This window comes from Bombina bombina, chromosome 5 (assembly GCF_027579735.1).
Source record: "Bombina bombina isolate aBomBom1 chromosome 5, aBomBom1.pri, whole genome shotgun sequence".
NCBI classification, from domain to species: Eukaryota; Metazoa; Chordata; class Amphibia; order Anura; family Bombinatoridae; genus Bombina; species Bombina bombina.
Genome location: NC_069503.1, coordinates 1051195830 through 1051208329, shown reverse-complemented (window position 1 = coordinate 1051208329; position 12500 = coordinate 1051195830). Strand labels below are relative to the sequence as shown.

Below are 12500 nucleotides of genomic sequence, written 5' to 3'. Positions count from 1 at the left end.
CAATGATTAAAATAACCAAAATTGGTTCATATACAAATTACTGAGCCATCAGAGGAGAGTGAGTCGTCTTGCAAATAATTACAAAATTACCCAATGTATTTATTTATTTTTTGCAACAATTGGTATAGTTTTACGTTTTACTTCACAAACAGTCCACAGTGGAGAGTGAAGACTTTTCTTACACCAATTAAAATGTTTCCATGAAGTAAAAATGGGATACTTAAAGTGAATGCAAACTTTCAAGAATGAGTGCCCTATTAAAAACAGGGGCACTTTCATTCATTCATTTACATTTCACCTGTTTTCTTTAAATGCTTACCTTTTCTTCTTGAACCCGCTCCAGCGCTTCACCAGCCCGTCGCAAGCCTCTTCATACTTCAGCAATGACGATTCCGGCATCCTCCAATCACGGCTTCCCCCTGGGGGAATCCTTGCCTGAGGAAATGCCGTGATTAGAGAAAGCCGGTTTCGTCATTGCTGGGTAAGTTAACCAGGAAGAAGCAGGCGGGGCATCGGCGATCCGGTTTTCAGAAGAAAAAGGTAAGTATGTTTAAAACCCGGTGCAATGTCCATTTTCATGAATGAAAGTGCCCCTGTTTTTAATATTTTTTTTTTAAAATGGGCACTTTCACATGAAAATTGACATTCACTTTAAATAGGCTTATCAGTTCAGTTAAAAAAACTTCACAGCTCTTGGCTCATACCTAAAAGATATATACAGTATGTGCATCCACCAATCATCAGCTAGCTTCCTGTAAATCACTGCTGCTCCTGAGCCTACCCCAGGTAGAGATACAATCGGCAAAAACAGTAATTTCAAATGCCGGAATAATGGTAAAGGAGCTTTTTGTGAACAATTTAATATACTACGGCATGTAAAATTGATCATTGGGAACTCATTAAAGGGTATAAAGTTTTACAGTACACTATCCCTTTAAATATGCAGTTTAACCCCCTTTTTAAGGGGGCTGGAAATATCATATTAAAAATGTCTCATTGGCATCAAAAGTTACTTAAGTGGGTGCTTATGTTCAGGTATAAGGGGCAAATTGTCCCCCATATACAGATGCCTTTAATCAAGCATACAAAATACTCAATCTAAATGGTTAGATCTAAGAGGATAATCTGTAGTAATGTTAAGAACTGAGCACTTGTAGTTGTAAAGGAAATTTGTAACAAAGATTGTTTATTGCCACTTCAACCTAAATAGTAAAAGTAATATGAGAGAAGATGAATTCCATGGTTTGTTGTGATTACACAACGCCAATAATCAAGTACTGCTGACTTGTCAATATTATATGTTTCTAAAAGACCAAAACATACAGAAGAATTGACAATTACATCAAATGCAATAGCCTTCAATTTCAAGTGAGTAGTATTTTTTTTTCTTCTGGCGAGTTTCAAAGTAAATACCCTTACACCAGTGTATGTGCCATCAGCCAATCACAAAAGGCATACTGTATATACTGTGCATTCTTGCACATGCTTAGTAGAAGCTGGTGTCTCAGAAAATTTGCACATTTTGGTTGTGGAATTAAATTAGATTTTTTTTTTTTTTTATTTGTGTGCAATCTGAATCATGAAAGTTTGTATCTCTTTTAATAGTAAGCTCTATTAACAGGTAAACAGTTTATAAACAGAAAATATAAGAATAAATAAATGTATGATTAAATGCTTTATCAATAAATGATCTGTGTTATTTTCTTCAGGAATATGGAACTATTTCCAGAGAGTACTCATAAAAAGATTTGCATCAGAAAGAAATGGAGTTAATATTATTAGTGGACCAATATTTGATTATGACTATGATGGTTTACATGACACCCCAGATAAAATAAAAAGGTAAGTTGTTTTGAAAGTGTCTGCTCAGTTTCATTTTGTCTTTGGTAACTTGGATGTTATATATTCTACTATATTTGTATTAAAACAAAGTTCCAGATTGTTGTTATATGCACTCTACAGCCCAATTGCATCCATTAATCACCCCTTTAAATTGTAGCTTTCCTGTCCCAGCTGCTGCAGCTTACTGGGAAATCTCCTGATATCCTGGTAGGCCAATCCGACCTTGAATATAGCACTTTTGTAAAAGTGATTTGAAATCCATTGCTAAGGCTTTTTATCATCTTCTTTAGGGCTTTAGGGTTTGTTTGTTTTTTGCCTGATTTCCTGCTTCCCTGGTCACCTGCTAGCTAAAACGTTTTATTTTTTTATTTTTTCTTCTCTAAATCTTATGCCACTGGATAGTAAAGTCAAATCAAAATCTGCATTGCCTTCTTCTTCATTGAGAAATTGCAGTCTCACACTTATGCTAAAGCAGCTGTGTATTAGAGAATATGGGCTGTATAGGAGCTTGAGCAGTGGAAGTGCACTGTTTTTCTCATTGCAATTTGCTGTAAGTAACGCCCAGTGACTTAAAAATGGCTTTGACGGGTTGAAGACCAGGGGAGCAGGCAACTACAGGGCTGCTCAATAAACATAAATGAGAAGCTTCAGTGTTGGATTTTCCAAAGGAAAAGTAAATGCTATTCGGAAAATATTATTTTATTGATATAAAATACACAATATTATGTATGTCCTTTTTTTAACTACTGCAGGTGAAAATGTTGTATCTTAGTATAAAATTAGTATTGCATATTATAATCCAGCATATAGCTTGTGTTATTGATTATGTGGGCACCTGGCATGCCATATGATATATTACAAGGTGGGGCTGTTGAAATGAAGATATTTAAAATGATAACCAGATTTGTCCATATCTCCACTCTCTACTCATCCCCATCTGCCACTGGTTTACATTAACATAGATCACATCTCCTACTTTAAAGGGACACTCAAGTCAAAAATGAACTTTCATTATTGAGATAGAACATGCAATTTTTAACAACTTTCCAATTTACTTCTATTAACAAAATTTGCAGTCTTTTTATATTTACACTTTTGAGTCACCAGCTCCTACTGAGCTTGTGGAAGAATTCACAGAATATGCATATATGCATTTTTGATTGGCTAATGGATGTCACATGATACAGGAGGAGTGGAAATAGACGTAACTTTGAAATTTGTCAGAAAAAAAATCTAATGCTCATTTGAAGTTCAGACTAAGTGCTATTGCATTGTCTTTTTACCATGCATTTGTTGATTATGAGAAATCTACTGTATTTACTGGTCCTTTAAAATCTTAAAGTTTCTTGCTTTTAGTGGACATGGTACTTAGAAGATCTCCTTAAAGGACCAGTGAATACAGTAGATTTGCATAATCCACAAATACATGCTCTATCTGAATCATGAAAGTTTGACTTGAGTGTCCCTTTAAAAATAAGCAACATAGTCTTAAAAATGAGTTAAAACATGGCATCCTGCCTGTTCTACTAAGTGCATCTGTAGTCCATATACATTGTTGCCTGTCTTCCTCTAAACTTAATGGCACCCAGTATGGAACGGCAATTCATGATTGAATCCAAATCTTACATAATGAACAAAGCCCCATAAAGGATTTTTCGTACCATCAATGACCACACAACTCCTCTATTTTTAATTTACAAAATGATAATGCATAACTGGTGGAATATCGCAACTTACCTTTAACACGGCACATATCTCCATTTATTGTGTATGTGCGTTTACATATTAGACTTGTGTTTAAAAAAAAAAAAATATAGAGCTCAATCATCTTTTCTTCTCTTTTATCTCCTTAGCTATGTTGATGGATCAATACCTATTCCCACTCATTACTACAGTATCATAACCAGCTGTCTTGATTTCACCCAGTCAGCTGACAACTGCGACGGCCGATTATCTGTTGTCTCTTTTATACTTCCACACCGACCTGATAATGATGAAAGCTGCAATGTAAGTTACAGTCTGTGAAATGTAAAGAGAAATGTATTAGTTAAATTAATAAACATTCATTTCATTTTCCTTTTACAATTTAGGATAACCTTTGGAAAAAAATATTAAAAATATTTTTTTTTCATATTAATGGTACATTGTTGTACCATATGAAAGAACAGCAATTAAATATCTCGAGTTATTTTTACTTGATAAACGTGAAATACGTTCTGTACTTCCTACTTATGCTCGTTGGCTGATATACTAATGTTCATTGTAACGATCAACCAAAGCATTAATTGGAAATAAACAGCTGATACTGCTATTTTAATTTCACTTTAAATTTATTCTGCATTTACTTCACTTTTTGGGAAACAAAATCAACATGTTCAAATATATGGCCTTTCATGTAAATAAAACATTCTGATTACAATGTCTCTAGGTTTTCAAATCTAGAATTCCTAAATTAAATAAATAAACTAGCTATACTACATTTGATACACCAACTATTGGTATATCATGTACAGCTGGTGATTTACTATGTAAAACAGAAGATCATCTCTTCTGGAATCTTACCCCAAACATTTGGCTCATGTTTTCTAATATGTATTTAGAGGGGATTATTTTCCACATCAGCAAAGTAATATAAAGTTGTGACCAGGGATTTCTAGCCTCCAACCTTATTGTTAAATTGGTATCATTGTTTTTCATGTATTACATTACATCATAGAAATGTTAATAATTGTTTTCCTTAAACCATCTTATGTATAAACTATTTCTATATAATTGCTTTTGTATATTTGTGCATTGTTTAACTAGAACAAATCTCTTTTATTCCTGGGCTGCACTGTCAATAACATTTTAAAAATGCCAAGGCCGCTGACAATCAACACGTACAATAAGTGCTTATGTATTGTACACTGTTGATAAATTAACCAGCCGAAGCTCATGCTGAGAGCACGGAATTCTTTATTCTTTTACAGTTTGTACTGATTTCTGCATGGCTATACAGCAATCTGCCTAGGCTTCCAAAAATATAGTTCTACCAGTTAAATTTTAATGCTGCATGGTAATACTGATATAGTTTAAGCTTTATATTAAAAGCTGTTTTTCAAAACCCATAATGTTAGTATGGTCATATGATGGTTTTTACACAAAGTTATTGCTGAAAACGACTGTGCCAGTCTTCATGTAATTTGGCACGGAGACAGATCTTATGAAGAAGTGTTTTTTCCTAGCTATGATGAAAAAAACAAGCAGTAGGCCTTACACTGATGCATTCTTCAATAACATGTCAACATAAGTAACTATAATGTTTTCAGAAGCAATGTCCAACTGGATTATATGTAGCAGATTTTTGTTGTAAAGTTTTTTTTATTTTTTTATTTAGATCTTCGAATAAATAATTCAATTGCTGTCTGTTTATATAGGTTTAAATCATGGTCTGGCCAGAAACCCATACAAACTAACCGCATAATGGGTGGCATAGATGACCCTCTAAAATAGGGTTATTTGCTAGAGAGAGGATGTAGGGTACTGTTTTTATTTTTGTTTGTTTTTTGGAGTCCTGTGTCAGAGCTCAGACTAAAATGTCTTGAAATTCTAAAGAAATTCACACTTCTTTTTGCACATGATTTAAGGGCAATTATATACATAGCATTGCATGTAAATGCATTTAACCTGTGTGTATAATTGACTAAGAAACTTTTCACAAATACGGCTAGCTCAGAAGATAGAGCTTTTATATTAAAGTTCACAAGTTGAAATTACACTCAATTCCGTTATTCCCCCCCTCCCTTTTTAAGTGTATTTTATTAAAGTTCATATCAAAATGACTAAATCATAGAAAGAAGCTTGTGACAAAGGTGTTTGTGTGTGGCTAATATATAGAAAGTTTTTTGTTGATCAGCTTGTCTGCACAATTGTAAGTAGCCTATAGCTTTCAGATTTTGTTTAATAGAAATATGAATCTTAAAGTCTGCAGCCTCACAATCTTATCTTTTTAAAACGAAGAGCTCCTGGGTAATGTTGTGGGAGTAGTTCTTGTGCTTGTGCTTGCATGCATTGAATTTCGATTTTTAAATAGCTGAAACCAGAAATTCAGAAAGTCAGACGATTGTGCTTAATCCATTCAAATGGCAAAGGGGTGGAAGCCATACATTTTAAATAACCCTAATAATTGTTAATATTAACTCAGTACATTAGTAGACTCATTTTTAGCTTTTAAGAGTTTCTTCTTTTGGAACACAACTTTAAATATAGCGGTACATTTGCAAGGATTTCTGAGTTTCTGAGACTAGTGTGTTAGTTTAGGTTTCAAATATTAATTAAATAAAAATAACTTCCACTAGTTTATTAAAAATATACTTCCCGTTTCATCAAATTAATTTTCTAGTGTATATATATTTTTTATAAAATCTATGAAGTTTCACCTCAGTATTGTAGGCTACAGGGTCGGTTTGTAGAAGTTACTTTTACTAGCTGAACTTTGAGTTTGTATTGCAGTTATACAATGAACGTTGGGCTCATTGTATAAATTTAAGATTAGCTCATAGAAGTAGTGATTTGATACCTAAATATTAAAGAGGCACTAAACAGTTTGAGATTTTAATATAAAATGTTTAATTATGTATATTAATAAAAAACAAAAAACAAATGAAACTTTGAGATATACTTTCATTGTTTATTTTGTCACTAACTTTTAACATTTTTGGGTTTTCTCAGTACCACTGAATATCTATGAAGTAATGGGTGATGCTATGTTGACACCTAGGTTTTCTATTTATGCTCAAGAAAATTTGGGATATAAAGCAGGCAATAAAAGAGAGAGAGTGTGCAAACAAGACTCTGTGGAAACATAGATAGTTAAGGACAATTAAATACAGTAGAATTTTATAATCCACAAATGCACAATAAAAAGCACCTACTCTGAATTTCAAATTATCAGAAGATTTTTTTTTTTTGAGAAATGTAAAAGATGTATTACATTTCCATGCCAACTGTGTCATGTGACAGCCATAAGCCAATTACAAACTCATTCATATACAATGTGAACTCTTGTACATGATCAGTAGGAGCTGGATGTAAATATGAAAATGTAAATATAAAAAGACTTTGTGCACAAATTGATAATGAAAGTACATTGCAAAGTTGTTTAAAACAGCATGTTTTATTTGAATTTTGAAAATCTAATTTTGACTTTAGTGCCCCTTTATTTTTACAATCCTATATTCCACAAAGCCTTGTTAGCACATTCTTGTATTGCCTATTTCATATCTGTCTCTATTTATCCTCAGCTGTAGCGAGAGATTAAGGGTTGTCCATTATTTTATATAATCTAAATTACTTTATAGAAACTAAGCCTTTACACTTATTAGTTGTTTTAAATATTAAAGATATACTTTTAAAAAATATAAAGTTTTTCTTAGGCTAATTTTTGCTTTGAATACAACTTATATTTAATGTTAAATTATAATTATTAACAGTTATTTATAGAGCATCAATAGATTCCACAGCGCTATTATTATTATTATTTTAGGTATGAATCCTGGACATTTTTATTAGATATTTTCTCCTACTCCCCATTGAGTTCATACACATGACCCTATTCCTGTGCTTATGACAAATGATACAAAACAATATAACATATTTTTGAGTGATGATTTTGATTTATCACACTCTATTTTAATATTAAGAAATGTTCTTTATGGTTAAAGGGCCATTATACACCAATTTTTTATTTATATAAATGTTTTATAGATGATCCATTTATATAGACCATCTGGGAGTGTTTTTGTAGCAATGTATAGTTTTGCTTGTTTTTTAATAACATTGTGCAGATTTTCAGACTCCTAACCAAGCCCCTCAGTGTCAGAAGTAGACGCGCTTTTCCAGTCTACTGCTGGCTTCTGTTTGTATAATCTGTCTTTTCATATGCGGGGGGAGTGTCTGCAATTTAGCCACTTTCCCTGGGTGTTCCTGCTTATCTAATCAACAGAGCTAAACGTTGAGCTTCTGAGTAAGTTTTTAAAAGGTTTTATACTGAATTTTTTGATCAGTATCTGTGCATATTCTTCTTTACAGTAGTGTCTATTATATCCAGTTATATGAAAATTGGTATATACAGTCCCTTTTAATTATATCTGAGCACATATCAGATGAATCTCCTCAGCAACCTCTTTAAGAAGCGTCATTCCATAGCATGAGACATCAGATCTGGTGAATGTTCCCAGCAGCTCTTTAACAGACCATATGCCCAATATGGATTTAAGAATCAACATGTTCAAAACAGGAGATCTCATATTAGCATGTATTCAGCAACCCATTTACAGGGCCAAAATATCAGATCTGAGTTCCTAGCAACCCTTACCTTAAATGTTTTCATGGTTTAAATTCGTGACATGGAAATGAGGCTGCTGATATAGGAGATAAAGTTGGGAAGAAGTTAATTTACCCCCCCCCCCCATTAGAATAGTTAAAAGGATGCTATCTAAATTTTTATTTCTACCGTTGAATGTTACTTTACCTTTTTTGAATGTATCATGTATGTAAAGAAAATCCTTTCAATATAAATCACTTGAATGTTAATTTTTATAGACTACAATCTGACAATAATTTTAGATGTTACATAGGAGTAGAGGACCATCTTGCAGCCAAATAATGCCGCCCCCCCATTTTAGGGGCAGATGATTGGGGGCAATAATCCCAGTCTTGTAAATTGTTCTGCAAATATGTTGCACATTTTTCTCTTACTTTTAATAAAAAGCAGGGTAACGAGGTAGCGAAAACAAAAAAAGATGAATTTTACAGCGTTCTCGAAGGATGTCTATATTGTTTACAAGATAAACATCTGATGATGATTTTTTTTTTTAAATTTATATACTGTATCATATTTGTCCAAACTGTTAAATTAGTTTTTTACTAGAGGATTGAAAGGAAAAATCCTATTAACCCATGATGCTGCTTTGGAAGTCTCACCTATAACACTAATAATGCATGTGCTAAACTGTGTTAATTTCTTAAGTAGGGTATATGCAGGCATTTAATTGTTATACTTCATACTAACAAACTTTTGTTGCTGTAACTTTGTTGTTTTTGTGATTTATTTTACTTTAATGTATTTTGTTTGTTTTTATGTCATCTTTTCCTGTTTACCTTATTCACTTCCATTTACTACTTCTTTATCCCCCGTAAAAATAAAATAAAATAAAATTAAATATATATATATATATATTATACTTTGTACATATACAATTCAGTGTATTCACATAAATCCTCACATATTATTTAACTTAAGTGTACTTTAAGTTACTCCCTGTTATTTCTTCATAACTAAATTACTCACAGCGTTTTTAGACCAATATTGCAGTGCAATCATGTCTTGAGAATTAAATGAATTCTCATTGTTAAGCAGCAGCAGTGCCACCTCTGCAATCTCTTATTACAAGTGAAAACTAATTTCAAATAGAATTATACAATCTACAAATATAACATTTAACCTATTTATGAGTATCTTTTTCCACTTGTTTATTAGATTTAATTTAAACAAAAAAAAAATTAATTTTGGTTCCATACTTGCTTGGGTTAGATATATCTACAAGCTAAACTCTTTTTTTTTTTTCTGTAACCAGATTACTATGTATTGGTCATGATAAAAAGCTGCACTAATATTCTTCAAGTCATTGGTTGATCTATTTTCTTAGGATATAATTACATGCAATGATGTGGCACTGCTGCTTAATTAATATTGCATGTTATCACATTAAAAATAAAAATAAAATAAGATCAATATGTTGAGTAGTATACTTTGTGCTTTTTTTTATAGTCTGCCAAGCCCGGCCCTCAAAGTTCCTCTAAAGTCAGGTCAAAGGGGATGGTTAGTATGTTTCCTCCTCTTTCTTGTTCATCATGAAATTGTCTTAAGTTAACCATTAGCTGACGTCTCAACAGAAGAGGGAAAACTACACGCTGTGTAATTGAGTAACCTAAAACTGCCTACATCACTGAATAATTTACTCTTTGTGTTGTCCTGTTCTGTGTTTTACCAGTCATCCTCTCATGTTTATCAGCACCAGATGTAGAACTCTTAAGACGACTCCCGGGAGCACTTCATCGGCTGTTATTGTTGAAACTGTTCTTGATTACTCCCTGGGTTTGTTAATGCAATGCTTCCTGTCTTTGTGACCTTTTTCTTGTTTGTGTTCCGTGTTACTTACAATATATGATTTTCTTGTACTAAATAGAGCACTGCATTTCTGTCTATTTATGCACATATAACCAATACAGTATTATATCATTTATGATCAGCATTGTTGTGACGTGATGCCAACAAAGAGAGAGAGATATTAAAGGAACAGTATACTGAAAAATAGTTTTCCCTTTTAAAGGGATGGTCTAGTCAAAATTTAACTTTTATGATTCAGACAGGGCTTGCAATTTTAAACAACTTTCCAATTTACTTTTATCATCAAATTTGCTTTGTTCCCTTGGTGGTATTTTTTAAAAGCTAAACCTGCTAGGCTCAAACTGATTTCTAAACCGTTGAAAACCGCCTCTTAGCTCAGAGCATTTTTAAAGTTTTTCACAGTTAGACAGTGCTAGTTCATGTGTGTCGTATAGATAAGTGTGCTCACTCCCGTGGAGTTTATTTAGGAGTCTGCACTGATTGCCTAAACTGCATGTCTGTCAAAAGCACTGAGATAAGGGGGCAGTCTGCAGAGGCTTAGATACAAGGTAATCACAGAGGTAAAACATATATTAATTTAACTGTGTTGATTATGCAAAACTGGGTAATGGTTAATAAAGGGATTATCTATATTTTTAAACAATAAAAATTCTGGTGTAGACTGTCCCTTTAATGTATTTACAATGACTTGTTATACCAGCTGTATTGAATGTATGGGAAATGGCATTTTCAGGTTTCTTTGGCATATGAAATAGCTGGTTTTTGCCTTTGAAACCACAACCTATTACAATGGGTTGAGCTTGCAGGTAATATGAGATCTCATTATGTTATCACTTTGTGTACACATACTTGCTTCATTATCTTATATGTTTGTAAACCAAAGCCCAATACTTAGAGAAAACAATGGAAAATTTTAATTGTATTAGATATTTCTCTTTTGCACCCCATTGTGTAATTTCTTCTGCTGGCTGTGTTTACATAGCCTGGACTTAAGTCCAGAAACTTTCAGAATAGGTGGGGATACCACAGGCTAAATCGGTTATTTAAAATGCTGAAATAAAGGTAAAGGAGCTATTTGTAAAAAAATTTAATACACTCTAGCAGGAAAAATGGATCATTGGGAATAAATTAAAGGGGAGAATTTTTCTGGGTATATCTGTGTGTGTATATATGTGTATGTGTGTGTGTGTGTATATATATATATATATATATATATATATATATATATATATATATATATATATATATATATACACTGTGTGCAGAATTATTAGGCAAATGAGTATTTTGACCACATCATCCTCTTTATGCATGTTGTCTTACTCCAAGCTGTATAGGCTCGAAAGCCTACTACCAATTAAGCATATTAGGTGATGTGCATCTCTGTAATGAGAAGGGGTGTGGTCTAATGACATCAACACCCTATATCAGGTGTGCATAATTATTAGGCAACTTCCTTTCCTTTGGCAAAATGGGTCAAAAGAAGGACTTGACAGGCTCAGAAAAGTCAAAAATAGTGAGATATCTTGCAGAGGGATGCAGCACTCTTAAAATTGCAAAGCTTCTGAAGCGTGATCATCGAACAATCAAACGTTTCATTCAAAATAGTCAACAGGGTCGCAAGAAGCGTGTGGAAAAACCAAGGCGCAAAATAACTGCCCATGAACTGAGAAAAGTCAAGCGTGCAGCTGCCAAGATGCCACTTGCCACCAGTTTGGCCATATTTCAGAGCTGCAACATCACTGGAGTGCCCAAAAGCACAAGGTGTGCAATACTCAGAGACATGGCCAAGGTAAGAAGGCTGAAAGACGACCACCACTGAACAAGACACACAAGCTGAAACGTCAAGACTGGGCCAAGAAATATCTCAAGACTGATTTTTCTAAGGTTTTATGGACTGATGAAATGAGAGTGAGTCTTGATGGGCCAGATGGATGGGCCCGTGGCTGGATTGGTAAAGGGCAGAGAGCTCCAGTCCGACTCCCGCCAGCAAGGTGGAGGTGGAGTACTGGTTTTGGCTGGTATCATCAAAGATGAGCTTGTGGGGCCTTTTCGGGTTGAGGATGGAGTCAAGCTCAACTCCCAGTCCTACTGCCAGTTTCTGGAAGACACCTTCTTCAAGCAGTGGTACAGGAAGAAGCCTGCATCCTTCAAGAAAAACATGATTTTCATGCAGGACAATGCTCCATCACACGCGTCCAAGTACTCCACAGCGTGGCTGGCAAGAAAGGGTATAAAAGAAGAAAATCTAATGACATGGCCTCCTTGTTCACCTGATCTGAACCCCATTGAGAACCTGTGGTCCATCATCAAATGTGAGATTTACAAGGAGGGAAAACAGTACACCTCTCTGAACAGTGTCTGGGAGGCTGTGGTTGCTGCTGCACGCAATGTTGATGGTGAACAGATCAAAACACTGACAGAATCCATGGATGGCAGGCTTTTGAGTGTCCTTGCAAAGAAAGGTGGCTATATTGGTCACTGATTT

General features: G+C 33.9%; 1 protein-coding gene across 1 annotated transcript in view; it reads left to right on the top strand.

Annotated features, from left to right (window-relative positions):
• The window catches only part of ENPP2 (ectonucleotide pyrophosphatase/phosphodiesterase 2), a 136005-nt gene that overhangs the window by 116875 nt on the left and 6630 nt on the right, over positions 1-12500 (top strand). Inside the window, 2 exon segments of the mRNA XM_053715316.1 lie at positions 1710-1842; positions 3696-3849. Of these exon segments, the coding sequence (XP_053571291.1) occupies positions 1710-1842; positions 3696-3849 (287 nt within the window).